Source organism: Esox lucius, chromosome 12 (genome assembly GCF_011004845.1).
Source record: "Esox lucius isolate fEsoLuc1 chromosome 12, fEsoLuc1.pri, whole genome shotgun sequence".
NCBI classification, from domain to species: domain Eukaryota; kingdom Metazoa; phylum Chordata; class Actinopteri; order Esociformes; family Esocidae; genus Esox; species Esox lucius.
In genome coordinates, this window is record NC_047580.1 from 26,601,178 (window position 1) to 26,616,919 (window position 15,742).

General features: G+C 40.2%; 2 protein-coding genes across 11 annotated transcripts in view; both read right to left on the reverse strand.

Annotated features, from left to right (window-relative positions):
* LOC114828773 (complement receptor type 1-like) overlaps window positions 1-5,903 on the reverse strand; it is a 99,966-nt gene extending 94,063 nt beyond the window's left edge. For 5 of the 10 annotated variants that reach the window (XM_034295814.1, XM_034295813.1, XM_034295811.1 and 2 more), the window contains exons 1-2: window positions 5,763-5,903; window positions 2,444-2,547 (exon numbers count right to left, since the gene is read on the reverse strand). In XM_034295814.1, coding sequence (XP_034151705.1) covers window positions 2,444-2,519 — 76 coding nt within the window. In that variant the 5' untranslated portion in view covers window positions 2,520-2,547; window positions 5,763-5,903. The remainder of the gene's footprint in view (window positions 1-2,443; window positions 2,548-5,762) is intronic. The other 5 variants (XM_034295818.1, XM_034295817.1, XM_034295819.1 and 2 more) reach the window with 3 other exon arrangements.
* Window positions 5,904-9,599: 3,696 nt separating this feature from the next.
* LOC109616418 lies at window positions 9,600-11,847 on the reverse strand. The gene is made up of 4 exons (XM_034296140.1): window positions 11,548-11,847; window positions 10,556-10,867; window positions 10,312-10,471; window positions 9,600-9,842 (listed from the first exon to the last, which is right to left on the reverse strand). The coding sequence occupies exons 1-4, from the start codon at window positions 11,744-11,746 to the stop codon at window positions 9,740-9,742; spliced, it is 774 nt and encodes a 257-aa protein (XP_034152031.1). The 5' UTR covers window positions 11,747-11,847; the 3' UTR covers window positions 9,600-9,739.
* Window positions 11,848-15,742: the final 3,895 nt, after the last annotated feature.

The window sequence follows — 15,742 nt, forward strand, 5'->3', positions numbered from 1 at the left end:
CAGCAGTGACAAGGACATTAGTAAAACGCAAAACTAGAGAACAAACATTCAGCAAAGATAAGGAGAGAGCAATTGTCTGTGGCCACCACCTGCAAAACCATTCCCTTTTTGGGAGTTGTCTTGCTGTTGCCTCTCCAGTGCACCTGTTGTCACTTTCATTTGCACCAAAACAGGTGACATCCATCCATCCATCATCTTCCGCTTATCTGGGGCCGGGTCGCGGGGGCAGCAGTCGAAGCAGGGATGCCCAGACTTCCCTCTCCCCAGACACTTCCTCCAACTCTTCCGGGGGGACACCGAGGCGTTCCCAGGCCAGCCGGAAGACATAGTCCATCCAGCGTGTCCTAGGTCTTCCCTGGGGTCTCCTCCCGGTGGGACAAGACCGGAACACCTTCCCAGGAAGGCGTTCCGGAGGCATCCGAAATAGATGCCCAAGCCACCTCAGCTGACCCCTCTCGATGTGGAGGAGCAGCGGCTCTACTCTGAGCTCCTCCCGGGTGACCGAGCTTCTCACCCTATCTCTAGGGATCGCCCAGCCACCCTGCGGAGAAAGCTCATTTCGGCCGCCTGTATCCGGGATCTTGTCCTTTCGGTCATGACCCAAAGCTCATGACCATAGGTGAGAGTAGGAACGTAGATTGACCGATAAATCGAGAGCTTCGCCTTACGGCTCAGCTCTTTCTTCACCACGACAGACCGATACAACGACCACATTTCTGTAGAAGCTGCACCGATCCATCTGTCAATCTCCCGTTCCATCCTTCCCTCACTCGTGAACAGGATCCCTAGATACTTAAACTCATCCACTTGAGGCAGGCACTCTCCACCAACCTGAAGTGGGCAAGCCACCCTTTTCCGACTGAGGACCATGGCCTCGGATTTGGAGGTACTGATTTTCATCCCCACCGCTTCACACTCGGCTGCAAACCGTCCAAGTGCATGCTGAAGGTCCTGGCTTGAAGGGGCCAACACGACAACATCATCCGCAAAGAGCAGAGACGAAATCGTGTGGTCCCCAAACCTGACACCCTCCGGCCCCTGGCTGCGCCTAGAAATTCTGTCCATAAAAATTACAAACAGAACCGGTGACAAAGGGCAGCCCTGCCGGAGTCCAACATGCACAGGGAACAAGTCTGACTTACTGCCGGCAATGTGGACCAAGCTCCTGCTTCGGTCGTACAGGGACCTGACCACCCATAGCAAAGGACCCAGGACCCCATATTCCCGAAGCACCCTCCACAGGATGCCGCGAGGGACACAGTCGAATGCCTTCTCCAAATCCTCAAAACACATGTGGATTGGTTAGGCCAACTCCCATGAACCCTCCATCACCCTGTAGAGGGTATAGAGCTGGTCCAGTGTTCCACGGCCTGGACGAAAACCACACTGTTCCTCCTGAATCCGAGGTTCTACTATCGGCCGTATTCTCCTCTCCAGAACCCAGGTGACATTGATTCACAATTGCTTATGCTTCCTAACAGAACAGATTGATATCCCTGAAGTTTAATTGACTTGGTGATGATACTGTGATGATTATGTGTTCCCTTAATGTTTTGGAGCAGTGTAGATAAGAATTCAGACCCTTTAGGCTATTTAGTACTTTGCAGAAGTATTTTGGCATTGATCACAGCTTTGTGTCTCTCGGGTATGCCTCTAACTCCTTGATTTGGGCAGTTTATCATATTCTTCATTATAGATTATACCCTCTGTCAGATTTGATGGGGAGCATGGGTGAACCGCTATTTTCAGGTCTCCCCAGAGATGTTTAGCGGGATTCAAGTCTGTTCATTGGTTGGACCACTCAAGGACATTCACAGACTTGTCCCAAAGCCACTCCAGTGTTGCCTTGGCTGTTGGTGCGTTCCATTTACCTCAGAAGTTGGAACTCGGAACTGGGAATGATGTCACGTGTGTTTGACCGCTTTTTAATCGGACATTCCGTAACCTGTAACCTGGATGGGCAAGAGCTCTTCAGAAAATTCCAACATGGAACTTGGAAATTCCAACTTCCGTGTACAAATGGGACACGCCATGTGTTTTTTGGGACATTCAGATTTTGTTTTCAATAAATTGCATTGTTGTGGGATATTGTGTGACTGATTGCAAAATGTATCCACAATAAATTTAATCTATATGACAAAATGTGGAGAAAGTGAAGGGGTCTGTTCAAAATGTATTTTTGGGATAACAAGACGCTGTGCAATTCAGAGGAGTGGTTGTAGCCCACATGTGATTTTATTTGCAAAACACATGGATTGATGCAATTAATAACACCATCCTGCCAAGTAAGCAAGGACAACTCATGCTTAAGATTGAATCTACCAAACACTATTGTCGTTAGCATTGTCTATCAATGTATCAGTGTTTTCTTAATGCTTAGCCATGTTTTCCACAAGAGTTAACTGCATCATAATAAACAAATGAACATAAGGGTTAGGGTTACCTTGAATACTGAGAACCAAGGCCAGCTGGATCATCCATATCTTCAAGGTCCAACAACAGACCTTAAAGGCCTGCATGACGTCAGTAACAAACAGGAGCACACGACTTGTCGAAACCACATGTTGACAAAGAAATACACGTAATTAATTACTCAAAACAACTTGTTTACTTTCTCAATGTTTTAAAAATATAATCAGAAAAGGGGTATGTTTAACTGTCTGGAAAACATATTGGCCCAGCTCAGGCACTTAAATCCTTATAATTATGCGCATTTGTTCAGAAAATGACCATCAGAATATTCCACCCTGTTAAGATATAATATCAACCACAAAGTGAATTCAGCAAACAATTACATATGTTCAAATAATCCCTTCGATCTCTGCAAATAAACACACAAAACATTTGAAATGATTGTCAATTTATTCATTGAAATTGTTCAGCTAACAGGGTGGAATGTAACATAACATGGGTGAAATCACCACCAAACAATCAACAGAAAATCAACAACTCATTGGCCTAAACCATCAAATATTATATTTATCTTATTATAAACCATTTGTTTACTACATTTTCTATTAAAAAACACTGTTAGGTGCATGTTCCAGCCTGTTAGGTTTACACAACTAACAGAAGGGATCCTAACAGAGGGAATTTTTTAGCAAGCAAGCAAGTTTATTCATTCATACATCGAAGCAATTCAATGTGCTTTACAAAGAACAATAAAGAAAATACCCAAATGAAAACATCAAGACAAATTAAAATATTATAAATATAATAAGAAAACATATAAAGATTAAAAATGGGATAAAAACATAGGAAGCTATAAGGCTAAACAGTGTGGTTAAGTTTAAGTGCTCAGTCATAGGCACGTGAAAAGACAAGTGTTTTTAACCTGGATTTAAAAATGGATACGTTTGGGGCATGTCTAAGATCTTCTGGTAGTTTATTCCAGTTGTGTACAGCATATATTCTAAACGCAGCTTCTCCATGTTTAGTTTGGACTCTGGGCTCTACTAGCTGACCTGTGTTCATCAATCTAAGAGCCCTGCTCGGTTTATATTCTTCAAACATATCAGAAATGTATTCGGGTCCTAAACCATTCAGAGATTTATAAACTGAAAGCACCACTTTGAAATCTATTCTGTAACTGACTGGAAGCCAGTGCAAAGATTTAAGAACCGGAGTGATGTGCTCTTGGTCCTGGTTAACATTCTAGCAGCGGCGTTGAGCTGCAGCTGTTTTATATTAGCCCTAGCTCTGTGAATGATCATAATCTAGCTAACATGAGATCCTACATGTGAACATTATACATCTTATATAAAAACATTTTTGAAAATATAAAATGTTATTCATTTTCTTAATAAAGTAGCCTAACAGGGTGGAACTTTAAGGTTGTGACAAAGAGGTCTACATTTTAAACAAAAAAAAAAAGATTAAACTGACAGTTCATACTTCAGTTGGCTCAGAGCCGTTGAAAAAGAGAGTTGCGACACACTATGATCTCGCCGCCACGCAGTCACGTGGTTTATGTAGCTCTCAATAGTTCCAAACAGAGCTGCGCTGTCAACCAGATTGAATGAGTTTAAGCGGGACAGACAGCAGCAGCTATATTTGCAGCAATTATAGGTAAATATTGACGCATAACTGTTAATGGGATTGATTTCAGTATGGCCAATGTACCCATTCCTCCTTCCTTAATCATAGACTAAACCATGTATCAGAAAAAAAAAAATATGAATAATACATCCATACGATATGATGTACACATTGTACAGACTAGTATAGGCCTACTCTTAAGTATAAATATGTACACAACTAACCCTAACCCATAATATATAAAAAAAATTTATATATGTATGTATGTATATTTAATATATACACACACACACACACATATACATTTACATACATAAAGTCCAGAGCACCTGCTGTCATTTAACTGCATATCCAGGTCTCTTGGCCTATTTTCTATGTTGGAGGTACATCTTTTTGCCCCAGATCTTCAATGACAGCCACTTCTGACCAGACTTTTCCAGATAATAGATGGGTGTAACAGGGTTCAACAGTTTTCTGCACCTCTGACCTGATGGCACTGCTAAACATCTTCCGAAAACAAGGGATGATGCTGTTTGTGGCATAATGTGTCTTTCATTTGCTGCAGCAAGTTTTTCTTTGGATGATCACTACGGTCCTCAACATTGTCAGTTTATTTGTTCTTCTTTAAGAGAGCTTGGACAGCACATCTGAAAACGGCTGTCTGACTTTTTTGTAGTGCTCAGTATAACTTTTGACAGTTAATGGTATTATCCAATGTTGTTAGCCGAGTTTGGCTGTTCCTCACCCAGTTGTACTAGTGTTTTGTTAATGTTCATATTACTGTATACTGTGTTTATATTGACAAATCATAATTTGATCCTTTTGAAAACATCTATTATCTTCCAATAAACATGAACTAAAACTGGTTACATAAAACAAAACTACTGACTAGATTCATGAGAGGTCGGAAAATGTGTTTAATAGTCAAAATTACAATAATTTCATCAATTTACCAGCGAGCATACATCGGAAGCTCCTATTATTAATGGTCTTCAGTGCTGGAACTATCAGTGTTTGGAACTATTGGCTGCTCCACCACACGTGTTACTTCCGCATTCCAAAGTTCCTATGGCGGTCTAAGGGAGTGTCGCAACTCTCTTTTTCAACGGCTCTGAGTTGGCTCAGTTGAACTCCCGCCAGAGGATATGTCAATATTTATTGTAAAGGTTGAACGAACTTGTATCAAATAAAGTGGTTAAAATACAAAATAATATCTTTAAGACCCTTTTTTGATATAATTAGGAAGACCTAAACCTAAATTCGAAGCCTTTTAGAATAAACATTTTACATCAAATATTAAGTAGGTTTTCCTGGGGACATTAAAAGGCACTGGTTAACGGTATGAGACAATCCTGTTAACCGGTGCCTTTTAAGGTGAATCGGCTAGCTAGCTTGTAATAGCGGACACGCCAGAATTTTTTAACAATTTAAAACAAATATCAGATAAAAAAAATGCTCTGTACACGTTCTTCGACTAAAGATCAATTATGTTTGGCTCGCACGTACGTCGATGTTTGACTTGTTTGTCACTCTCTTCCGGTTGTTGCTGTACTCGCAGGAACCTTAAATATACAGTCTATGGCAGGAACGGACAAAACATTGAAAATTATTACGAGATCTTCCTTTCGACCGCGGCGACCACATCTACTCTTTCCCGTTAACTCGTTTCATATATTACCTCATTGGTCCAGGCAGTAATCCATTCCTTTCTATTATAGGCTTACCTCGCTCTGTCAGAAATATATCCCTCTCTGATTCCTAGGAAGATATACAATGGGTTGATAAAGCAATATGGCGTGGAGGATGTGAGCCTTGAGCCATGTGAATGAACAGACCCTTTAATAATTTCCTGCAAAGCCTTTTAGCCCCGACACAGTATTCTCACAAATATGTGCAGGGGCGTAGTATATGGGGGGGATGGGGGGGAGGTAACCCCCTCAATATTCAAATCCATCAGTTACAACCCCCCCAATATTTCGACATGAGAATTACAGTAGATCAAATGAAAAGTATGAAGAATTCATATATTTTGTAACAATAATTGTTCCTACTCAAATATGAGTTTGTCCTAATCAAATAGGAAAAAATAAATAATAATACTCCCCTCCATTGAACAGATTGGTAACGCCCAAGGCGCACTTTTTCCAAAACAACGCGAGTGGAGAGCACACGAGTCACGACGACGGGTAACGTTCAAAAATGAAGAGAAGCGCTGCACAGCGGACTTTATTTAACTGCTGGTCAGAGAGGGATGTAAAAAAACAACAACCATGTACTGAGAATGAGGTATGAGAATATTGTGTAATAGCTAAGTACACACCAGTGAAACCAGATATATTTTAGCTAGCTAATCTCCATTTCAATGTATTTAACTTATAGCTCACTTATCAGTATAACAAGTTACCAAATCAGCCGTCTGTTTTGCTAGTTCATTTTTCAATAGTGTCTGTAATTATCAATGACAAAAGTATTCACACCGGTGTTTGTTTTCTTCCTAAATTAATCTGACTTTTTAACGAATTGGATGAATGAACGATTTACTGGCGGTTTCTGTACTTAAGGCGAGACACGGCAGGCAAAAACATCGTTTTTTTCACTGGTCAATGTTGAGATTTGGGGCTCTATGGGGGCTATTTGTCTTCAATAACATGACTTCTTTCAGACTTGTGGTGTAAAAAATGTCAAAAATACACATTAGGTCTTTATTTTACTACATTTCTAGTCTATTTGAGTCTCTTGATTTCGCCTAAATTCATCAAAAGTTGTCGTTCTAAATCAACTTGCTGCTCCGCGCTATCGCTGTTTGTACCCTGTCATATCATATATCACTGGAAAGGTCTCTCTCTCATGGTGAGTGCTGTCGGGTCTAAATATACTAATTTCCTTTTTATCAGCAAGCAATCGTCAAATTAAAATTGGGCATTTTACTCTAGGATCTCAAGAATTTGTTGTTGGTTGTGAGAGACGCAAGCAGATATTTGGAGCTTTCATTTAAACTGTGTAATCATAATCACTGTTCTGTGCCTTTGAGCAAGTGGTGTATCTAAATTTAATGTTTACAGTTGTTCAAGAGCCCATGTGTTTCCCTTTAAAAAAATTAAATGCATTAAAATGGAATGTAAAAATCTCTAAATAAATGTCTAAATTTTGTCTCTTTCATATTTGTATATGTTGATTTTGTAATCAGTTAAAGCATATAGAAAGAAAGAAAGATGATCCAATAACAATACACATGAAAAAAAAACAGGCAGCACACAACTTTAAACCCCCCCAACTTTAAAACCAAATCTACGCCCTTGAATATGTGGGTATCGTATTCATATCCTGTATGAATGTTTCTAAGCAGTAAGATACTATATACATTTTGGTATTTTAGTGGGTAACAGTATCATCACTAATTCCTAATTGACAGTTCTAAAAATGTTAATAGAAAAGTTAGACCAGACATTACTTTATCTATATCTACAATAGCCTACATGGTAAAATGTTTTAATAAGGTAACATTTGTTTCCTTATTAAATAATTAAAAAGTCCATTATAAGTAATTTACAAATAAAGATATGATATTTGTACAAAAAAAGAAAAAGTGATACAACTTGATTTCCAAATAGACAATATTTAATCACTTAATAACAATATACAACAAAACTTTATTTATCATCATGAGGCATTATTTTCAATGGTTGCCCAGTTCAACATTTTCTTACGTTTGGGTGTGATGCTCTGTTCCAGGAAGAACCTATGTGTGATGTGTGATACTCATGTGATATACTCATGTCCTGACCAAATTGACAAAACATACCTGTATGATTTTTAAATAATTATTTAGCATTTTATTGCATGACATAAGTATTTGATCACCTACCAACCAGAAAGAATTCCGGGTCTCACAGACCTGTTAGTTTTTCTTTAAGAAGCCCACCTGTTCTCGACTCATTACCTGTATTAAGTGCACCTGTTTGAACTTGTTACCTGTATAAAAGACTCCTGTCCACACACTCAATCAAACAGACTCCAACCTCTCCACAATGGCCAAGATTAGAGAGCTGTGTAAGGACATCAGGGATAAAATTGTAGACCTGCACAAGGCTGGGATGGGCTACAGGACAATAGGCAAGCAGCTTGGTGAGAAGGCAACAACTGTTGGCGCAATTATTAGAAAATGGAAGTACAAGATGACGGTTAATCTCCCTCGGTCTGGGGCTCCATGCAAGATCTCACTTTGTGGGCCATCAATGATCATGAGGAAGGTGAGGGATCAGCCCGGAACTACACGGCAGGACCTGGTCAATGACCTGAAGAGAGCTGGGACCACAGTCTCAAAGAAAACCATTAGTAATACACTACGCCGTCATGGATTAATATCCTGCAGCGCATGCAAGATCCCCCTGCTCAAGCCAGCGCATGTCCAGGCCCGTCTGAAGATTGCCAATGACCATCTGGATGATCCAGAGGAGGAATGGGAGAAGGTCAATTGGTCTGATGAGATAAAAATAGAGCTTTTTGGTCTAAACTCCACTCGCCATGTTTGGAGGAAGAAGAAGGATGAGTACAACCATAAGAACACCATCCCAACCGTGAAGCAAGGAGGTGGAAACATCATTCTTTGGGGATGCTTTTCTGCAAAGGGGACAGGACGACTGCACCGTATTGAGGGGAGAATGGATGGGGACATGTATCACGAGATCTTGGCCAACAACTTCCTTCCCTCAGTAAGAGCTTTGAAGATGGGTCGTGGCTGAGTCTTCCAGCATGACAACGACCCGAAACACACAGCCAGGGCAACTAAGAAGTGGCTCCGAAAGAAGCATCTCAAGGTCCTGGAGTGGCCTAGCCAGTCTCCAGACCTGAACCCAATAGAAAATCTTTGGAGGGAGCTCAAAGTCCATATTGCCCAGCGACAGTGCCGAAACCTGAAGGATCTGGAGAAGGTCTGTATGGAGGAGTGGGCCAAAATCCCTGCTGCATTGTGTGCAAACCTGGTCAGAAACTACAGGAAACGTATGATCCCTGTAATTGCAAACAAAGGTTTCTGTACCAAATATTAAGTTCTGTTTTTCTGATGTATCAAATATTTATGTCATGCAATTAAATGCAAATTAATTACTTAAAAATCATACAATGTGATTTCCGTCACTCACAGTTGAAGAGTACCTATGATAAAAATTACAGACTTCTACATGCTTTGTAAATGGGAAAACCTGCAAAATCGGCAAATACTTGCTCTCCCCACTGTATGTTAAATATTCTGGTACTGCTTGAGAGAGCAGCCAAAAGTTAGAAAATTACTTCTGGTCAACTGTGTACCCATTGAAAGGAAATGTTTAAAAGGAACTACGCCCATCCTGTAGTGGTACAAGCACTCTGGAAGCAGTGGCATACACTGCTGGAACTCCTATATCACATTATGGCACTTGATTACCCAATGATTACCTAATGATTACCTAATGATTACCTAATGATTATCTAATGATTACCTAATGATTACCTAATGCAATATAACCATGAAAGGGTTTATGTTACAATATTATATATATATGTTTCTATACAGTTCTCAAAAATACAGTGCACATAAACGTAATGCTGGGGTTGCAAGTTTAAAGAAGTAGAGGCAACCATTTGTCAAAGAGAGCCAATAACATGAAAGGCAAAAAAATTAATAAAAGTGTTATAAAAAAGGGTTGTATATGAAACTGCTGGATTAGACTTGTGTCCACTTGTTCATGAAGCACACAGCTGTTATTAAAATAGCCAGGAAGAGCCAGCGCAGGACCTCATACCAAACAGGCAACACAGTCCATACCCTGACAATGGAAAGAAAACAAGGGTTATGAATAAAAAATATGTATTTAAAAAATTTAATCGCATCCCTTTCACTTGACTAAAAGTGGTCTGTACATCTCATTCCGCAGCATTAATTAAAAAAAACTTTTCAGGGTGCTCTGTCACCTTTACCCGTAACACAACTTTCTACAACCTCGCAACAGCCTAAATGCAGTCTGCACCTTAATGGAAACCTTTGCTACAATGCCGACAAACAACAGGCTTGAATAACATGCTGACAGAAAGACTGCACAAAGGAAGTATATCTGCACTTTTTGTCAAAAGACAAGACACACCAGCTCATACAAAGGGGTGATAATGAGGGTCTAGTGGCCATATATACACAGAGGTTACACAGCAGTCACAGAGATTTCACAGAGGTTACACAGCAGTCGCAGAGATTTCACTGAGGTTACACAGCAGTCACAGAGATTTCACAGAGGTTCTGACCAGTCCTGGTGGGTTTGGTTGCTGGGTGAAGACCGGTTCCTGATTTCAGAGTGATATGTCTCACTGGTGAGTGATGTGTCTGAATGTTGGCAAGTGCTGGTCTGCACAGGAGGGGCTGTGCTTGTCTTCAGTCTGTCACTACAGTTATAGCTTCTCTGACCTGGCGTTGATAGGGAATCATAATGGTGATCATACTTGATTTGTCCTGAGTAACAGAATATAATATTAAAATGACATCCCTTACCCACTAAGGAGATGCTATAAATGCAATCTTCCTCTGAGGGTTTCAGAACCTTCAGAAAAACCAGGTCACTGCGTTGGCTGCTGACGTCATTGCTGGCTTTGCAGTAGTATTGTCTGTCTTCTTCAGAAACACCACAGTGGAGGTGCAGGTCTGCTGAGCTCTGAAATTGTATGTCCTGGGGATTGGAGAGTTGGTACCAAGTGTAGTGAACTGTCGAGCCCTTGGCACTTGCACAGCGCACTGATACAGGCTTGCCCCAGCAAGTTCCAAGAATGGAACTCAGAGGCAGTGTCTGTGGTTTAGAGACTGCTTCTACATGAGAGATAGAGAGATGTGGTTTCCAGAAAGAAAAGGGGGCATTAATTTGCATTTAAACTATATTTAAACTCTTGAAGAAAAGTCACTGGGTCTGGCATTAACTCTCGAAATACAATTTTTTAGATTTTGAAGTTGGGATAGCCTAACAATGTAAAAGCAAAGTTTTGTTGTCTATTAGAACACTTCAAGGAATACTTTTAGATGGTTATGTAACGATAATTATGTAAATGAATGAAAGGGTATATAATTTAAGGTTATGTATGTTTAAGCATTTTAGGTTGGGAAAGCCAAAATATGTGTAACAAAGTTGGTTTGGTCTCTCAAGCCTGAACTGTTTTAGGGTTAATTAACGCACGTGATTCAAATAAAAATTGTCACTGTTCATACACAGTAAAGCCTTTTAAGCTGGTAAGCCTAAGTATCAGTCTGGTCTTTTTTTGGTATATTCCGGATCTGAATGCATTTTACTGCCTCTAGTTAAAGGTTGTGGGAGGAGAAGGGAGCTAAATAATGAACTGTAGATGAAGAAAAAGAAGAAAACATGTTATGGATTGAAACTGGGGAATTTTGCTTCGCAAGCCCCAGTTATAAGAGAGAGAAATATGATGAACACAGGAACTACATTTTCAGTAAAACCACAACATTTTAACTATACTTTACAACTATAATCTTACCTAATGTGACAATTAGATGAATGTAAGTCATGATGTCAGCATATATTTTATCAATCCCAACCCAGTACGCTCCAGTGTCCTCTAACTTCAGATTTGTTATGATAATGTGTATCCCTCTTGGTCCTGCATCAATCATCTGACACCGATGTCTGATTTCGGTACTGGAAAAGCCTTCTGAGTCCATTAGAACAGTACACATGTTCTTAGACTCTCCACGACACCAGTACTTCTTACTGTACAAGAATCTGTTTGTGTTGTACTGGCAGACCAGATGAAATGTATTCCCAATATTGGCATTGGTTACTGTTTTACCACACTGAAGCTGGACACACGCTGTGAAAACAAAACACAGCAAGGTGAAGGAAGAAATGAAAAGTGCTGTGGTTTGATACGATTGACAAAATATCAACACACAGTTGTGTGTGGTAAGTTTTAATAAAAATGTATGTACAATAGCATGTTGCTAACATTACAAAAACATTGAAACTAATTACAATTATTGAAAAAAATTATAATAATAAAATAACAGAATAAAGGGTTTATTGAAATGACTTACTGCGACACAATAACAGGAGATAAAGGACCCTCATCATGGTAAGACAAAAAATGATTTTTGAAAGGAAACAGGATGTTACAGAACTCAGCAGAGTGGACTGTGGCTTTCCTGCTGCTAAAGGTGTTCATATCTATAAAACCTGATTGCATAGTGGCTAACCAACAAAATGTGTTAACTTGTTCAGTATTTAGATTGTCAGCTCTAATCAGTGTTAATTCTTCACATTTTAAAGTGTTGATGTTAAAGTCCTCTAAGTTATATTTCACACTACAGGTGCAGATCTAACAACACATGGAGTGTTATGTCAACGCCAGAAAAAAATGCAGAATCAACTCTCTTATTTTTAAATTAACACTTAATAAGAGTTGAGTGAGGTCAGCTGTAAAGTTCTACATATATCCGAGCATTCCGGGTAAGTAGATAGGAGAGATGGAGACATTGTTGTTTCACTCAATAACTCACATCCCTGAAGCATTTGCGAAGTGAGTGTCAAATAATTACTCTACACATAGTGAATGAAAGTTTTCAGTTTATGCCATCTTTCATATTGTGAACTTAAAACCATGGCTCATGGATCAAACCAGACAAGCAAGTCACTGCGAGCCAGTTGGTGAAGTTTTAAGTGATACCAGTTGGAATCCAGCAAAGGATGTGCAGCAACTGTGATGTTTTATTACTCACGACCTGCCTTGAAAATGACTGTAATGATGTAATGATAATTGAACAAGATGTCAATAAAGGCTGCAATCAATCCAACCACTTACAGATTGGATTAAGATAGAAAAATTAAGATTATTTTTATAATATACCATAAAGTAATCAATGAATGAGTGATTTTAAAACAAACTATTCAAGAAAATGAACTTGAAACAAAATGTTTGATTTGGGTGATTACAAAAAAGGGACACATTTCCAAAATAACACAATCAACACTGGTTATAAACAAAAACACCAGGGCTCTGTTAGACGAATGGTGGGTTAATTTAATCCATAAAGTATATTCAAAACCCATAAAGTACATTCAACACCCATAAAGTACATTCAACACTCATAAAGTACATTCAACACTCGTAAACTTTTTCAAAACTCTTCACACAGTGAGCACAACTGAAGTATAAGTGAGCTAAACTGGGGATCAATTATCATTGCTTTGGCACAAAATGCATTCAATGACTACATCTTTCAAAATACATAAATTATTTTCTCACTTCGACACAACAACCGCCAAAACTCTGTGTACTTACAGGCCAATTTACAATTTGCTTACATACTGTTTTTAAAACTGTTAAACTTAAGTTCAAAACAATAACATAATACAAAACTGAATAAGACAGCAATTTGCTACAATTCTACAGTAATATTTTAATGAAATATATTTTAAATCTTAAAATTAGATGCTATAAAAACAATTGGACAATTGGACCAACCACAGCTGATTCTCATTGTAGATGAACATCTACACTCTTTCGATTTCATTACAAAAGGAGACAACTGCTGAGTAGTTTTGCATTGTGATGTGGACCCAGGCAGAAAATGGACCCAGCCAGAAATAGACAAGTGGCTGAAAGAGGAAGAAGAGTGGCTGGGAGGGGGCGAGGAATACGTATGCGTGGTGGAAGAATCAAGGAAGAAGATCAAGAGCTGTAGTCTCAGATGAGAGCTACTGTAATTGATCATGTAGTAAATCATGGTCTCTCAATGAGAGAGGCTGGTCAGAGAGTGCAGCCAAATCTGCAACACTCAACAGTGGCATCTATTGTTAGAGTTTTCCGGCAAACCAACAGGTAACTTGTATTCTGCAAGGGTATTTGACTGAGTTGCACATTACAGAAGTTAATAGACTTGTGTGTAATTGCTTTTGCATATCTGCTTAGGACTCAATGGTTACCTCACACAGGTGGGAGAGGAAGGATGTTCACTGATGTGCAGGAAACTGCCATTGTTGATGTGGTCATCAGAAACAATGGCATAAAACTCACTGAGATTCGAGACAGAGCCTTGGCAGACAACGTTACTTTTGCAAATATTCACAGTGTAAGCATAACAACTATTTGTAGAGTCCTGAAAAAACATCAGGTAAGGATGAAACAGTTGTACACTGTGCCTTTTGAGAGGAACTCTGAACATGATTGGGAAGAGAGCCACAGTGGATGTCCCGGGCCAGAGGGGTGCAATGGCATAAAACTCACTGAGATTCAAGACAGAGTCTTGGCAGACAACGTTACTTTTGCAAATATTCACATTGGACATATCAGCAGAAGATTGTCAGGGATGGATCAGGCATACCAGAAGATTCTTTCCTAGATGTATTGCCCTAGATGACATAAGATGTGATGAGGATGAGAACCTGTGGCCAAATGGAGAAGACCGAGTAGATTAGCATTACTATTTTATCTGTATCAGTGGATGGTGTGTATACAAATTATTGTATTTTGGAATTACTCAGTGCATCTCATCTCATCTTCATCCGCTTATCCGTATCGGGTCGCAGGGGCAGCAGCTCCAGCAGGGGACCCCAAACTTCCCTTTCCCCAGCAAATCAACCTACAAGTACAATACATCTGTGGGAACTTCTGCAACAGTGTTGGGAGGAACTTTCCAAACAATATTTGATCTCATCTTCATCTGGTATCGGGTTGCGGGGACAGCAGCTCCAGCAGCTGTATATCATTTAAATGATATACAGCTGATAACTGACTCGGTTGAAATAACAGTTCTAGTTCTATTAGATCTCAGTGCAGCATTTCAGCATTCTACATACATACATACATACATACATCTTCTTCCGCTTCATCCGGGGCCTGGTCGCGGGGGCAGCAGTCTAAGCAGAGATGCCCAGACTTCCCTCTCCCCAGACACTTCCTCCAGCTCTTCCGGGGGGACACCGAGGCGTTCCCAGGCCAGCCGGGAGACATAGTCCCTCCAGCGTGTCCTAGGTCTTCCCCGGGGTCTCCTCCCGGTAGGACGGGACCGGAACACCTTCCCAGGAAGGCGTTCCGGAGGCATCCGAAACAGATGCCCAAGCCACCTCAGCTGACCCCTCTCGATGTGGAGGAGCAGCGGCTCTACTCTGAGCTCCTCCCGGGTGACCGAGCTTCTCACCCTATCTCTAAGGGATCGCCCAGCCACCCTGCGGAGAAAGCTCATTTCGGCCGCCTGTATCCGGGATCTTGTCCTTTCGGTCATGACCCAAAGCTCATGACCATAGGTGAGAGTAGGAACATAGATTGACCGGTAAATCGAGAGCTTCGCCTTGCGGCTCAGCTCTTTCTTCACCACGACAGACCGATACATCGACCGCATTGCTGCAGAAGCTGCACCGATCCGTCTGTCAATCTCCCGGAGGTTTCAGCATTCTATCATATTAAAAATACAAGAGTCAAGGGCTTGGTGTCCCAAAAAGACCAAGAGAAGCTCATCCATGCTTTTATCTCCAGTCGGGTTGACTATTTTAATGGGGTATTAACTGGACTCCCCAAAAAGACTGAAAAACAGCTGCAGCTCATTTAGAATGCTGCAGAGCCCTGGTGTTTGTGTTTATAAATCCAGGTTAAAACACTGTATTTTCTTATTCAATGTTTCATTATTATGATGTTTTATTGTTGTTTATTGTTGTTATTCTAATATATGATTCTATTT